Here is a 16,650-nt window from a genome sequence, read left to right on the forward strand (position 1 = left end):
GCCGGAGGGCCCCCCCCCACGAAATCCAGAATGAGCCTTCTAGCCTTAAGTTTACATTCAGGAAACACCTATCAATGATTTATACCAGGTTGCACTCTAGATATTGAGCTAATCTTTACAAGACAACACAAAGTGAAGCAGCAATACAATGCTGTGAACAAACAGCCTCCATTAACAAAATAATAATGCGCATGCACATCTATACCAAATGTTCAGACATGCAAATGCAAGGCATACTTGACGTTTTATTCTCACAATCATGTAAGTACTATCCTATCAAGTTTTGCTGTTTGGCTGCATTTTTAAGAAAATCAGTTGTCAACTTCTTCCATGTCAGTCAACTTAGGTAGTTGACAGACTAATGTTGTTCTCAAAAAGAAAATGAACATACTTAATTTTGTTAATAAAAGATTTATTAGGAAAACATCCAATCATTGCCCTAAGATAGCTTGCAGTAATTAAACTATTGTTACATAGCTCACTTCACTGCTTCCTCCTGTAATCAATGTTGACTAATGAACAATAAATCCCATCGACAGCATGCACGATAATAGCGACATTTTCAAAGGCTGCAGCAGTTGTTCAGAATGGATGTTCTCTGGTAGGCAGTAGGAGCATACAAGAAAAAGTATATTATTCATACTATGCATGTGTATGTATATATATATATTTATATATAAAAATACATATATAAAATACATATTGGGAACCACACAACTGCCAGACACAATCATAAAGGAGGAAAGCTCAAATCACCCACCATTCTTCATTACCTTTCGAAATGTTATCATGCCAAGTGTAAATATTTGGTCATTTATTTAGGTTTCTAATGATAGCCCTTTGTATTTTCTCCTAGTAATTTCTCTCTTTAATTTTATTCTGTCTTCTGAGACTTACATCATTTGTAGATTTGGTATTTTGATCACCTCTGCTCTTTCAACCATATGCGGATAAACACAAACTACAACTTTTCTCCAAAGTAACCTATAATATAATTACCTCTTTTTAAAAGACTTGCCTTATTTCCCAATGCTTTGGCCTAAGCATGAAAGGGGAAAAAAAGAAATCACAAAAACCAAAATCCATCCACCTCTGGCATACATACCATGCTCCCTGATCTTCTAAAGTACATCTGGTATACAGATGGAACAATCAATAAACAAATAATACTTAATATTTGGAAGTATGCTCCATCTGTCTCCTCTCAGGTACTCTGAGAAGGTAGCACACCTTCTACAAAAAGAGCCAAAGCCAATTCTCACATAGAATCATCAAGATTGAAAAAGACCTTCAAGATCATTTAGTCCACCTACCACCAATATTTCACCACTAAACCATGTCCCCTGGTATCAAATCTAAATGTTCCATGAATACTTCCAGGGATGGTGACTCATATATGAAAACTAGAGAGAAAAGGAAAAAGGAAAAAGGAAAAGAAGCAGCTAGCCTTGTAGTTTCAACTGTTAGAAGTTAAAAAGAGTCACTTTCCAAGAGATCTAGAGCTAGGGTTTTACTAGTTCAAGCACCCAGACAAAGTGAAAATTTACTCTTTTCACAGTAGCATCTCATAGCTTTTCTAAACCCAGAAAGCATAAGAAAAGAAATAGGTAAAGATGAAGAAAGGATGTAAACGCAAAAGGGGAGATAGTAAGGTAACAAAGGAAGATTGGTACAGAACACAAGCAAAATGAAGTCCTGAAAAAATGCATACTGGTTAGAAAGAATCTGGAAGTCATGGGCAAATGACTGACACAGCATGAGTGTTGCTAAAGCCAAATAGACAATGCCAGTTCCCACTCTGTTTCTGAAAAAACTAGTGTTTTCCAGGGTGGAAGATGGTGAGGTCTGGAATGAGTACAGGGAAGAGGTGCTCCCACACCTCACTGGTAATGCTCTTTTTGTCTTGTTTTACGTGTGTTAGATTTCATATGCGTTTCAATCAATAATTCCCCATTGGAAGAAAACAGATTTACAACACTGGTGCTTAATAAGGGAAACTGCTTTCTGTAATGGTGATTTTTATCAAAAATCTGATGTTTGGAATACTGCTGGGTACATGACACGGTGTATTTTCAAAACAATACATCAATGTAATGTGGTCAGGATTAGACACAAGACTATATCTATTGCCCTGGCAGAATGCTTAAAAGAAGCAATCATTTAACCGGAACAGAAGTGTCTATTCACTTCTAATATAGCATATTTTCTGGGTTGGTTTTAAACAGGACCCACTTTTCTTGCTTATCCCAAATGCACTGCTTTGTATTCCTTAGATGCCTATTGATCCTAACCATCAAAACCACTGAAATACCCTCAATGTCTTAGGCCAACTTGTATTATATTTGACTAGTTTTTAATCAAAGACTTCTTCATATGTGTTCAAGGAGTTTATAAAATGCACTCTTAGCTTTCCAGTATTAGATTAAAAATGATAACTATTCATATTTTCACAAAATCACAGAAACGTAGGGGTTTGGAAGGGACCTCCAGAGATCATCGAGTCCAACCCCCCTGCCAAAGCAGGTTCCCTACAGCAGGTCGCACAGGTAGGCATCCAGGCAGGTCTTGAACATCTCCAGAGAAGGAGACTCCACCACCTCCCTGGGCAGCCTGTTCCAGTGCTCCGTCACCTCACTGTAAAGAAGTTCTTGTGCACGTTTGTGCAGAACTTCCTATGCTGCAGTTTCCGGCCATTTCCCCTTGTCCTGTCTCCACTCACCATTGAAAAGAGTCCAGCCACACCGTTCAGCCCCCCACACCTCAGATATTTATAGACCTGGATCAGGTCCCCCTCTCAGTCTTCTTTTCTCAAGGCTGAACAGACCCAGTTCACTCAGCCTTTCTTCATAGGAGAGATGCTCCAGGCCCTTCACTATCTATGTGGTCCTTGAATTGATAATTTATTGATAATTTAATTAGCACTGATGTAACATATTCAAATGTGGTTTTGCTTACTGAAGGACTAGTAGTTTTATTATGTTTTGATGTCAAGTAAAAAAGCTTGCTTTTTTTTCTCTGTGCTCCCAAGGATCTTTCTCTTTTCCCTCTTCCCCCCGAAGATGCTCCCACTGCAATGGCTAGTCACTAAAAGAAACACAAGCTAATGAAGATCTAAAATCAGAATGCCCTTTCATCAACACTCTCAAAAAGCAACATCGTTTTACAGTTGGATATAAAAGAATTAATACTCTATGCTAACGATGTAACATATAGTTTAAAAAGTCATAAGAAAATAAACTAAGCTCAAAAACTAAAACACAATCTTTCAATTTTCTAGATCTGTATCTTTATGTAACACCCAACCTGTTCACAAGAACAACAACTGGAAAAACAAACCCCTGCCAACCTAATAAAATCTTGACACTTGGCCTCATATTTAGGATCTACAGAAAAGCACCTATAGGATTGATGAACATGGCTGCCTAGGATCCATCAAGAGTTATGGAAAACAAAGTGTTAACCCTCCAGGGTTCAGGAAGAACTACACTGAAAATTTCTGAGAGCGTGAGAACATTCTGCAGGAAGTATCTGCATGCTTGCCCTCTTCTTCCCTTCTTCCCAGGGGATCCACTCTGGCCATGGCAGGAAACAGGCTGCTGCACCAACTGAAAGGTCTATACAACTTCGCATGCCATTCTCATGCTCATCATTTAAAAAAAAAAAAAACAACACAACAAAACACGCAACAGAACACAAAAACAAACAACAACAAAAAACAACCCAACAAACAAAAAGACCCAACAAGCTGCTTTCCTAGTAATCCTAAGGAAAACGTTTCAAAATCAAAGCATATTCAAAAATTTGAGCTTTCAATCCTTTGAGTTGAAAGAATCTGACAAGAAAAGTTATCTTTATCCATCAATCACATAAGAATCACATAAGAACTTTTAATATATTTTTAAAAAATAAAAACGGCCAAATTCTCTTTGAGGAATAAAAACAGTGGCTGTCCTTTTCCACCCATGCTGCTTTTTTGTCTTGGTCTAAGCAAGTTACTTTAGTTGATAGGCAGAACTGTGACATGTGAATACAAGGAAGACTTTAGACAATTAATTCACTGGACTAAGTTGATTTATTGCTTGCTAATCATTATTCACTGTTTTCTCTTAGCCATTCTATACAATAATTAGGGAAATTGTTTGGAAATAGTGAATTGCCTCTTATTCATCTTTTATTATAGAAATTTCTAATTATTCATCAAGAAAGTAGAGATTTAGTGTTCAAATGACTAAATATATATTTTAAAAGTCAATTCAGAATCAAATCTGACTACTGGCTTCATAACATCAGTAGTATAGCACCACATAATGCATTAAAAACCTGTTCACAAAACTCAACAATAACTAGCCCAAGCTGAGAATCCTGTGGTAATTCCTATCTTTAGCTATTGTGTTTATATGTACATTAGTTTAAATTTGTTTACATTTTAAAGCAACATATGGTACACAGAAAGCCCTTGAGGGGCTAACTTCTAGTTGCCATTCACAAAGACAGTTAAAGAAAGCAAGAAAGAAATACATTCAATATGTTTATCTGTGGGAAAATATTTCACAGAATTTCCGAAAGCATTCCACAAAGATGCAACGAACTGCATTTATATGAAAATCCAGAAAAAATCCAGATTCTTCTGGATACTATTATGAAAACATTGTAGAGCTAAAGCAGTTTGAAATTGATACTATATATAGAACGGTAATTAGGTAGCTTTGGAAATTCATGCTTTTGTTTAAGTAAGCTACATAGCTATCTATGGAAAAGTCATGAAATGAAAATCAGAAACAAGATCAAAAATTAACATATATGCTTAGTATTAACTAAATGTAAGGGGAAAATGGGAATAAGTTTTAGAAGTACTCAAATATTAACAATACCACTGAAGATTCCTTACAAGATGAAAAGAACCAACAGAAAATACCAAATGAAAGAGCTTCTCTATCACACTGCATTCACTGGCCCAGTATCATAACACCTTTAGGCAAAATTACTGAGTGGTTTCTTCTGTATAGTGAGTGCTGACTTGAAGAAAAACTCTATTCTTTTATCCCACAGTCTCTGTACTTAGTTTATAGGTATGCAGGAAATGCACAGGTAAAAAACAATGCATTAACCTTATTGGTAAGTAGGTCACAATCATGAGTTATTTAAACATCCAGATGTGTGTGAAACATGAGTATTTTTTGCATTGCTTTAGTTATAGTAAGGAACCACGAAATAGTGACACAAGAACATTCAAAGCTATCGTACGATTTATTCACTAACCAAAAGCATCATCATATAGACAACACTAACTTGTAGGAGTTAAGTGCATAACATTCTGATTAACTGTACACTCTTGCATCATTAGTTTTTCAGAGTACATTAGCAATCCAACTCTCCTGACACATAGTCTGCACAGAAAATTAGTTACAGATACTTACAGGTTTTCCCTTATTGAATAAATGCATACGAACACATGTATGAAAATGCTTTAACTAAAAACAAAAGTAATGTACTCTGAAAAGTCATAGTTAATTGTACATAGGTCACTCCAAAAGTAATGCCTCCTATTTATTTCCACAGAAACAACAGATGCACAGAGCACAGTAACACTATTTGATAGAGTTATTTCTTAGCTACAAAACACTTTTTCAATAAAGTCACCATCATTAGCTATGCATTTTCACCAGTGATGAACAAAAGCCTGCATGCTACGCTTGTAAAAATATGCACCAGTGGAGGTGATCCACTGTTTCACAGACACTATGACAGCACTGTTGCTAGGAAAATATTGCCCATACTGTCCTCAACACTGTCCTGAACAGATGGAAGTTAGAAGGTGCTAATCTAGGCTACTCGGCAGGTGTGGTGGAACACTCCAGCCACCACCGGCAATACGCTCCACAGTCTTCAAATTGGTACAGGTCCTGGTGTTACCATGTTGCAAAAGAACGGCTGTCTTCTACTCTGGCATGACTTTGGAAGTTTGAGCCTTCAAGCTCAGTTAGTTTACTCACGATGTAACAGTCAGAGTTGATGGTTTGCCCAGGTTCCTGGAAATTCAGAAGGATCACCCCTTTCCATCCCCAAAGACATCACTTTACCCACTGAGGGCTGAGTTTTGAACTTTTCCTTCAATGGGATGTTCACACATTGCCACTCCATGAATTATTGTTTTGACTCTGCCTCGTACTGATGACCCCACATCTCATCACTTGTAATAACGTGATCCAGAAAACTGTCATCTTCAGCCTCATATTGGTTCGATAGGTCCCGACAAACTTCCATACAGCATCTTTCAATTCCTGTGTGAGCATCTGTGGGGACCCACCTGACACTAACTCAGTGATATTCCAGTGTTACTTCTACTGTTCTCAATGTACTGAATCTGACACAGTTCCCTGGTCATAATCTGCCAATTCATATGGATAAACTGACTGAGATGCTCTTTATTTTGTGATATGACAACAGCATGGCTGTCCAGAATCTGGCTTGTCTTTTACATCACTGTTGCCACTGATGAAATGCACCACCCACTGCCTCACTCTGCTCACATCCACTGTTTGGTCTCCATCAGCATCCAGCAAGCATTAATGAACATCAGTGGGCACCATTTTTTCCCGCGTGGATAAATTCAGTTCAACACCTTTGCTTCATACACACTTCCATGTCAAACACCATTCTGTCAGACTGCCCCTCTGCTGCCACCTGTCTCACAGCAACAAAATGTAGTGGAATATTGGTGTGCAGGTTCAACTTCTACTGCCATAGCACCAACATCTGCTCCTGACATCATGGGCCAACAGAATAACTAGGAAGCATTACTTTTGGAGCAGCCATTACAATTCCCATTACAAAGGCTGATGGGGAAAACTGCAGCAAATTTATTCCAACAAATGAATTATTTGAAAACAAGTAACTTTAAATCACAACTGTGTAATAACAACTCACAATCATCTCACCTAAAAAAAATAGGAAACAATTACTGCTTGTACAAAACACTCACTCTGTCCCTTTTCTAATATATATATGTATATATTCAGACAAATTAACAACTGTTGCTTCAATACAGACATAATCAGAAGACAGAGATTGTTTTTAAGTTCCCTCTCCCACCACTAATTCTTCTCACTGTAGGCTTCACAAATTTAATGTTAAAAGGACACAATCAGCGTACATACAAACTGTAAATAAATTCCTCATTGCAGTTTACTTTAAAAAGCCAAAACAGTATTTTTAAATAGATTTCAAGATGTATCTGTAAGGGTTGCTCTCATTTATGCACTCTCTTGATGAGGATAACAACCCCCATGTTTTATTTACCTTTTCAATATTTACTTTTTTTATGTACTGGTCAACAACTGCATTTTCAAGCTGTCGGATTTGTGACAATAGCATCACACTGTAACATCCAAGTTATAAATTTGATAAGACACTTTCGTGAAGATGAATCAACTGTAACATCCTTGCCATATTCAACAGCTTTAACAAGATTTACGCAACCCTAATACGTCAGGAATGCTTATTTACCCAGGGAACCATGTACAGCTACCAACTAATGGCACGGGGCCAAAAGGCTACACTTCTCACTGTCATGTAAGCGTGCTCATTATACGAGTATCATCTACATATGAAATTATGATACTTCCAGTGACTGCTTTATATCTAAAAATATCAGTACTGAATGCTGCAATTACATTTCTCAGCTGGAGACATCTTGCTACATTATTTTCTTGAATGCATAAGATCCAGGCTCAACAGTGTGCTAATCAGCTGCACTGAACTCTAAATGGGATTTAATTAACTATAAAACTACTCGGATTTGATTGGTGAGTTTTTTAGTTTGTTTTAAAATCCAAGCGCATCTTAATCACCTTGCCTGCCCTCCAAACAAAACAATCACAAAAAAGACAAGATGCTCAGAGGGAAAAAAACCAACCCTATAATCACAAAATAACCATAGGCCCTTACATCATCTACTTCCTTTCCAAATAATATTTCTCAGTAATTTGTTACTGATTCTGACTTCAGAAGTTTCTAGCCTTAAAACTGTTCAAAGGCAGGAGTTACCTACAGTGTGCATTCCCCTGTGTAACTCTAGCTGTTAGAAGTATGCCTTTCAAAGCTGGTCCAAAATTAACAAGAGAAGCAGCTCCTTGGCTGCAATTTAGTTTGGGAAAGGAAACAATGCTGAGACTCCTTTAAAGATTGGTCCCTCTGCACTAGAAATTTCATCGCAGATACCACATGGTCTAACTTGGTTTGGGTGCTTCTTTGTTTAGCAGAGCAGGATAGGAAAGGCACATGCATAGGAGAGGTTTCTCTTTTCTGTCTTAGACACAACTTATGCATTAGGTCAAATCTACTCATATTCTGCCTTCTAAAATTCTTAACGTTTAACAGAGTTTGTAGGAAAAAGGATGAACACAGCAAGTGTTCTCATGAGTAACCCTGTCATTAACTCTGATCGTTTCTTTTCCCTCTGATTTCTGAAGCATTCATAACATACATACATATATAGCATTACCAAGCTAAACATATGCCATATATATATTTTTTTACTCACCTACGCAGTTATCGCAAAGGCTGCAATGTGAGGCACGAGGTGGGCGGAAAATCTTGCAAGTAAAACAGTATTTTAGTTTCACTGTCTGTCCATTGATGATCACTTCTTTTGTTCTGGGAGGGGGGCGGTATCCTCCTGAACTGGAGCCATTTGCAATATCTAAACAGGGAAACACAATACATTAGGCCCTGCACATGAGCTATGCTGCACGCACTCAACCATTCTTGACGGTGACCTACAGTTACAAGTTTGTATCGACTTCATATTCATATACTTGAACTGGCTTCTAACCTTCTCATTCTCCTAGAATAAGTGCTCTTAAAGATAGGAAGAAACATAATTACAAATAGCATCCACAACCAACTAATTTGAATTAAAAAAAAAAACAAAAACATGACAAAGCAATGCCCAAAATAAAGTTTCAGATGCTGACAGCTACCTTGAGCCCCAAAATCTTACAATCTCATATCCCTGAGCAGTTTGTTGAGAATACATTACAAACAATGACAGCTAGTAGCACAGTGTGGTGAAAACATAAACAAATGTTTTCAACAGAGTTTATTCAGTTCAACCTTGAAATACAAGTTTGATCTAAGGAAGATGTTCATCTCTGAACATGAAAGCAGACTGATCATCAGCTCATTTAAAAAGGGAAAACATTTCAGATGACTATTTCAAAAGCCTCCATCTGGACAAGTCATCTTAGGAAATTCCTTATTTTTTTTTTTCTTTTTTTAAAACTCTGTAATAACAAGAAGTTTGTAGAACTTCTACAGCACTTGTCAAGAGAAACTAAGAAAAGCTACCTTTTAAACAGGAAATCACTTAAAATAAAAGAAGCTAACATTTTAGTCTTGAAAGCAGAAATAACAGAGGGTGTAGGCTCAATCTAGTATAAAACCTACATGTTTACTTCAGCAGCACTATCATTAGAGCTTGGCATATAGTACAAGTAAAATCAGTTGTTCTAAGACCTCTTAAAGGCTGTGATATAATGGAGTACATTCACAGATTTTGCTTTTTGGAAATTTTAAATCTAACAGCCAGTGTTACTTTTACAAATCTTGAAGTTTGTTTTTTTGCATAAAAATCATTTCCAAAAATTGCATTTGGAAAAAGTGGTGGGGTTTGGGCTTCTTGTTTGTTTGATCTATGGACATCAGCAACCATCAATTGCTAAATGTCTGATAAGATTACATCACTGAAGTTCAATTTCATCCCTCAAATTCTCCCAAACTGAGCTATACTCTAAAAGGTGAACATATACAAGCAGTACCTCTTTGTCAGTTTATCTGCTCTTCTGAAATCACAATCAATTCAGGCCACAGAAGTGGCAAGAAATATATATTTTTTATTACTTTCAGATACACAGAACAGGAAAATCAATAGGGAAATGAAACCAATTTTTTTTCCCCCACACATGAATGCAACTGCATTTTGAAGTCAGGGTCACCTTCACAACTACGTTTAAGTTATTTCTATCACTTTAATGCTGGGCAAGCATGGCCGGATGACTCCAAGATCCATGACTGGTGTTTGAGGTCAAATTATTACAAATATCACTCCAGGTGCCATTTTTGTGAAGTCTGCAGGGATATCTGCACAGCCTACAATCTACACATTGTCAGTCTGGGGGAGGTGGGAACCAGAATGCCTCCTACTTAGAAAGGCATTCAAATTAGTGTAATTGTAGACCTGATAGTAAAGGTGCAATAACAGAATTAGGAAATCCAGTTTAGGAAGTTCTCATGTGCAACCTCCTCACTCACTCCAGAAGCATGCATCAGTAGAAGTATCTATGGAACACCACTGCAAACTTGAGGACTGAAACAAGTTGGCCTCTGAATCTCCTGGGAAAGGAAGTGGAAGAAGGTGCAATAGATGCAAATGAGAGAATCAGAACATGAGGCTCCTAAGCATCCTATACGGGAAAGAAGTGGTGAGTACTAAAGAAACAGTTCCTCAGAAGCAGCTTGTTAGACCCTGTCAGATGTTTGGTTGTATTGAATTGCAACCAGACCCTGCACTGTTCCTGGAATGCTCAGCCAAGTCCTATGACCATGGAAGCAGAGGTTACTGTGTGGCTCTCATACCAATCAATAATACTGATTTTGACCTCAAGGCCAGTAGTACTTACCATCATATTTATGACTAAACAAGTGCTGAACGTAAGTTACTACTGTATTTATTTACATGCTGAAGCGTGACTACACAATAAAAGTTGCTGAAGATGTGACAGAGACACTATCTTAAGTTTCATATTTATTCATTTTTATGTTTATGCTAGTTAAAAGAAACTTAACTACTTAAACGATGGATTTTGAAGCATTCTAGCAGGCATGAAAATTGATGATGTCAAAAGGAATGATTTAATTTCTCCAGGTTATACAGAGAACCTATTCTTATGTGCTTTCTTTTTCAGAAGTAAGCTGAAAATATGCTTTTCTGAGGGCGGAGCACAACTGTGCTTATGCTGTTCAACACTTAACAGAGTTACGGCCAATTCCTAGATCCAAACAGGAAAGAGTTTCTTACAATTCTGGGGCCAATTCTCATATACGCAGTGGTTTTTTCCCCTCTACATTACAAGTTAGTAAGTACTGGGAAACAGTGAAATAACATCTTACTAGCACCGACCCACATAATGCAATACAGTACTGTTAGGGAAGAAAATTTAGGGGAGAAAACAGTACAAAGTTGTGATTATGAAAATCCTCTATTGCTGATTTTAGTTGCTATCATTGAAAAAGGCAAATATGCTTCAACGGATTATACTTTCAGTGACATAATCACCAGCAGGCTTGTAATACTCTTAGTCTTTATATAAGTCCATAGACCTTAAAAAACACAGCATTATATCCATTTTTGACCTAAGAGTTAAGAAAGACTATTAAGTTCTGAACACAAATGTAGGTCATTAGCCCCAATTAACTCTTCATTCAAACATGTTTATGACTACTAGTTCATTAATAAACCAGTGATTCCCATTTCATATTTATGGTTCTGTAATTGTAGCTTTCAACACTGCTTAGAAATGCCAGTGCATTGAATTTAATAACACTAACATTTAAAAGCTTCTCCTCATAGAAAGTCCTAGGTATTGAATATGTACAACCATAAAAAAAAAAAAAAAGACTTTCAAATCACAACCAAGACCATTTAGAATTTTTTTTTCCTTAATGAAATATTTATTCATAGAAAATGCACAGCAACTGAAAAAAAACAAACCACAAAAAACATTATTTCCTAAGCACTAAGAAGTGCCCTGCTTTGTCTTTTTATTTTTACATGCTTTAGCAGAATCTCAAAGGCAACTTTCCTTGCCTCTGGTGCAAAAGGGAGACTACTGGCCATCCTGTTCCATTTACAACACTGTTTTTTCTAAGATTTCCTTCCAAACCAGTGCAGTGAAGTTCAAGTTCACAGGCACAGCCAATCCCAGCTCTCTAACTGAAGAAAATTTATCTCAAAATCCACAGGCAAAAGCTGATGCAAACGAAATGAAATGAAAACTGTCTTGCTGACTTGCAACAGAGTCAGAATTTCATCCACAGTCTTTAACTGAATAATTAAATCCGATCTTAGTCGTTGTTTATTAGCTTTTTTTTTTTTTTTTTTTTTTTGTCCTTCTGGGAGCTATCAAGAGAGTAAAACCAAAAGTGCTGGATTTAATCAAACTTACCTATCTTGAATGTGCTAAACATGCCTTGTACCTGCCTCGTCCTGGTCTCACTAATTTTTGGACTGTAGTTAGCTTCAATTGGACTGCTCATACTTGTGTTCAAATGCAGGCCAATCTTTAAATATATGCAGTTCCTTTAAGGCATAATAAGATTAACCTTTACAGAACTACCCTCCACAGATAAATCTGTTTGACCATTGCTTTTCTACATTTTTCCTTTCCAACCCATTAATGATATAGCAAGGCAAGCTATTTTATAAAATAAGCATAGAATTCTCCCACTAATGGAGTTGCCACCAATCCTTTTCTGGTACTTTGCTGTGACACAGTTTACAACTTCTCTATTGCAGCATTAAGTGCTCATGCACTAGACGGGGCTCCAGCATTTTTGTTTTAGAAGAAGCTAAACAAAAGCCACCAAAGATACAATCCATACCCTTGTAGGACCAAGGTATTTGACTTCAAGTAAACTTGCTTCACATATTTAATGGAGAAACAGCACAATCTCTTTCTAATACAATAACATATTCCACTTTGCTCAAATTATTCCATTCATTATTAACTGGGGGAGATGTTTGTATGAGACAAAGCCTGGAATTCTGTATACATATCACCAGGATCCTTCCACTCAAGCATTTGCCTTTTTGGTCAGTTTTCCTACAATACTAGGAACAAACCCCCTCTAGAAGGTCTCTCCATATCATAACTACACAAACTTATCAAGACCATATCATGCAAGGTTTGCTACTGTGATGCAATTTCCACCTTCAAACAATATGATTAGCAAAATTAATAACTATGAGTACTTCCAATGTTTCCTGCTGAGAGAAACAGATAATGCAATGAAAAATCTTCATGTATGACCTATAACATCTGAAGAACAATAACAGAAACCCCATAAGAACATAAGCTTCCTCTAAGAAAAGCATTCTCAGTGTTTAACTACTTAAATTGAAGCTATATACTTAACAATAGGGGGATACAAGAAGAAAAGGGTTTTTTTTTCATTTATTTATTTATTTATTTATTTTTAAGTGATAAGAACTTAAGTAACATTTCTCTGTTTCCAAACAGTAATTTCAGGGACAAACAATACTGGGAACCTAGCTTGGACAACCAGTAGCAGCTAACTGCATTCCACACATAACTCTTTATCTGAAAGCTGACAAGAAATACTGACCAAGTATTGCTCATACTTTAGAGAAAAGTGTTACTACCTTGATTTCAGAAAATGTTGCACACTATTTTCTTAAGAGTAGAACTGCATCACCATCCTTAAGTCTAGGGTTTTGTGTGAAATGTAACCTCACTTCCAGACACAGATGTAATTGTCAGTGACTTGTTGAAAGAAAAAAGCATATGGCACAAGAGCTTTCTGAAAGACTTAGCTGGCATACAAAAACATATTTCTACTAGATTTTAAGAATATTGTTTAAAGCATGAAATACCAGGTATGATCATCAATCTCATATTCCACCTTTGGACAGGAAGAAAAGCATACCTAAGTTGCATCTGTGAGCGATATTTCTTAATACCACTGAACAATTCCATGAAACACCTATGTTGCGCTGGCCACAGAGATTTAACTTCATAGACCCTAATGAAATCTAAAAACATTTTCCAGTTTTTGAAGACTACCCTCTGCTAAATGAGCTAAAGGAGACAAAAATCATAACCGCAAAGAGGTTTCAAAATTCCAAGTGACAAAGACTAGAAAAATTCAGTGTTGACAATGCAATGCCATCAATACAGGACTAAATAAGCCTGGTTATTTTACTATAAACAGCCTGCAAAACAGTCTTTCAAAAAGTCAGAACTACTGTGGCCACTACAATGGAAAAGCATCTAAGAACTCAAATGTAGTTAAACTCAGAACATACAGCAGTATTCGAAGTTTCATCAGCTTCAGTAAAAATAAGACATTAAAAAACATTTATAAAAATTATGCATAGACTTTAACTTAGAAGTCCCTAAGCTGTAGGTTAGGGAAAGCAATAAGGGTACAGCAAGGCATTTGTATTCTTTCTGTGCACATCCACTGCTGATCACGGATTAGACATCAGGATAGATGGACTACTGACCTGGTCACATAAGGCTGCTCCTGGTTTTCATGCTCCCTTAGAAAAACAGCCCATCTCAATGTTGGATGTTGCGTCCAAGTAAGTTAGAGTGCTTCTTAAAATTGTGCTAATGCTTTCTAAACTTTAAATGTACTGCTGTTACTGTAGGCAGCTAATGTGCTTTACAGTAGTTTTGCTTTCATATTAAATTCACATAGAAGCCTTTTCATTAAATAAAAGAAATCATTATTTTTATAGTGAATTTCTGAAACTATTAAAGTTATCAGCAACACAGGAAACAGTTTAGGATGGGTAGATGCCAGCCATCTAGACCAGAGGAAACAGAATCCTCAGATTTGGAAGTGACCTTTAAAGGTCATCCAGTCCAACTCCCCTGCAACGAACAAAGACATCACAGCTACATCAGGTTGCCCAGGGTTTTATCCAGTCACACTTTGAAAGACTCCAGGGATGGGGCATCCACCACTTCTCTGGGCAATCTGTTCCAGTGCCTCACCACCCTCACTGTAAAAGTTCTCCTTACATCTAAGCTAAAGCTACCCTCTTTAAGCTTGAAGCCATTTCTTCTGTTCTATCACCACAGACCTTGGTAAAGAGTCTGTCCCCTTACTTTCTGTAGCTCCCCCCTTTAGATATTGAAAGGCCGCTATCAGACCACCACAGAGCTTTCTCTACTCGAGGCTGAACAGCCCCAGCTCTCTCAGCCTGTCAACGGCGAAGAATGCTTCCCTCACTGCCCTTGAGAATAAAGGAAGGTAATGAATTAAACTTTAATAATCATCTGGGAAACAATTCCGGTCCCATGCTTGAGGGAACTACATAAACAGAAACCAGTAAAAAATATGTGAATAAAGCCCAAAGGAATCAAAAGCTATCGACAGCTAGAAGCAAGCATTATAAGGATCCAAATTTAAATCAAATCCTGAAGCAATGGAGAACTCCAGGAATCTTCTGAGTTTGAAAAATGTCTGGAGCAGAAGCCACTGGCTGTTTTATTTGTCTGTAGGTCAGAAAACCCAAAGTCTTGTTTGTACAGCGTCTGAATAGCAAATCCTGAACACGACCACCACCTTCCATTACTGAAACAGAGGGACACCAACAAGCAAAAGAACTTCTTAGAACAACCCATGGGGACTTGTTTCTGCGTCAAGGCCCCATAACAAGAAGTGCACTGTTAGAGTGCTGCCATCTGCCTTATCACAGAATCACAGAATGGCCAGGGTTGGAAGGGACCTCAAGGATCATGAATCTCCAACACCCTGCCACATGCAGGGCCACCAACCTCCACATTCAATACTACACAAGGCTGCCCAGGGCCCCATCCAATCTGGCCTTGAACACCTCCCGGGACGGGGCATCCACAACCTCTCCGGGCTGCCTGTTCCAGCACCTCACCACTCACTCTGTAAAGAATTTCCCCTGATATCCAACCTAAGTCTCCCCTCCCTCAACTTAAAACCATTTCCCCTTGTCCTGCAACTATCAACCCTTTCAAAGAGTTGATTCCCCTTCTGTTTGTAGGCTCCCTTTACGTACTGAAAGCCTGCAATGAGGTCACCCCGCAGCCTTCTTTTCTCCAGGCTGAACAAGCCCAGCTCCCTCAGCCAGTCCTCATAGGGGAGGTGCTCCAGGTCCCTGATCATCTTTGTGGCTCTCCTCTGGACCCTCTCCAGCAGCTCCCTGTCTTTCTTGTACTGGGGGCTCCAGACCTGGACACAGTACTCCAGATGGGGCCTCAAAAAAGCAGAGTAGAGGGGGACAATCACCTCCCTGTCCCTGCTGGCCACCTCTCTTCTGATGGAGCCCAGGATACCATTTCTTTTCTGAGGTGCAAGGGCACACTGCTGGCTTATGTTAAGTTTTTCGTCTATCAAGACCCCCAGGTCCCTCTCTGCAGGGCTGCTCTCAAGGACCGCTCCTTCCAGTCTGTATGGATGCCTGGTATTCCTCCGGCCCAAGTGCAAAACTCTGCACTTTGCCATGTTGAACCTCATCAGGTTCACCCGGGTCCACCTTTCCAGCCTGTCAAGGTCCCTCTGAATGGCACCCCTGCCTTCTACCGTGTCAACTGCAGCACTCAGCTTGGTGTCGTCAGCAAACTTGCTGAGGGTGCACTTGATTCCATTGTTGATGTCATTGATAAAGAGCACTGATCCCAAGACAGACCCTTGGGGGACGCCACTCGATACCAGCCTCCACCTGGACACAGAACCATTGATAACCACGCTCTGTCTGCAGCCTTTCAACCAGTTTCTTATCCATCGAGTGGTCCACCCATCAAATCCACATCCCTCCAATTTGGAGATAAGGATGTGGTGGGGGACCATGTCAAAGGCCTTGCTCAA

The 16,650-nt window shown here is 38.3% G+C and overlaps 1 protein-coding gene across 8 annotated transcripts in view; it reads right to left on the bottom strand.

Annotated features, from left to right (window-relative positions):
* Positions 1-16,650, bottom strand: part of ZDHHC14 (zinc finger DHHC-type palmitoyltransferase 14) — a 137,694-nt gene that overhangs the window by 32,147 nt on the left and 88,897 nt on the right. For all 8 annotated transcript variants that reach the window (XM_042813928.1, XM_042813902.1, XM_042813882.1 and 5 more), the window contains one exon: positions 8,543-8,701. In XM_042813928.1, the coding sequence (XP_042669862.1) occupies positions 8,543-8,701 (159 nt within the window). The remainder of the gene's footprint in view (positions 1-8,542; positions 8,702-16,650) is intronic.

The sequence above is a fragment of the Centrocercus urophasianus genome, unplaced genomic scaffold (assembly GCF_019232065.1).
Source record: "Centrocercus urophasianus isolate 14NV4802_14NV808 unplaced genomic scaffold, USGS_Curo_1.0 seq_10, whole genome shotgun sequence".
NCBI classification, from domain to species: Eukaryota; Metazoa; Chordata; class Aves; order Galliformes; family Phasianidae; genus Centrocercus; species Centrocercus urophasianus.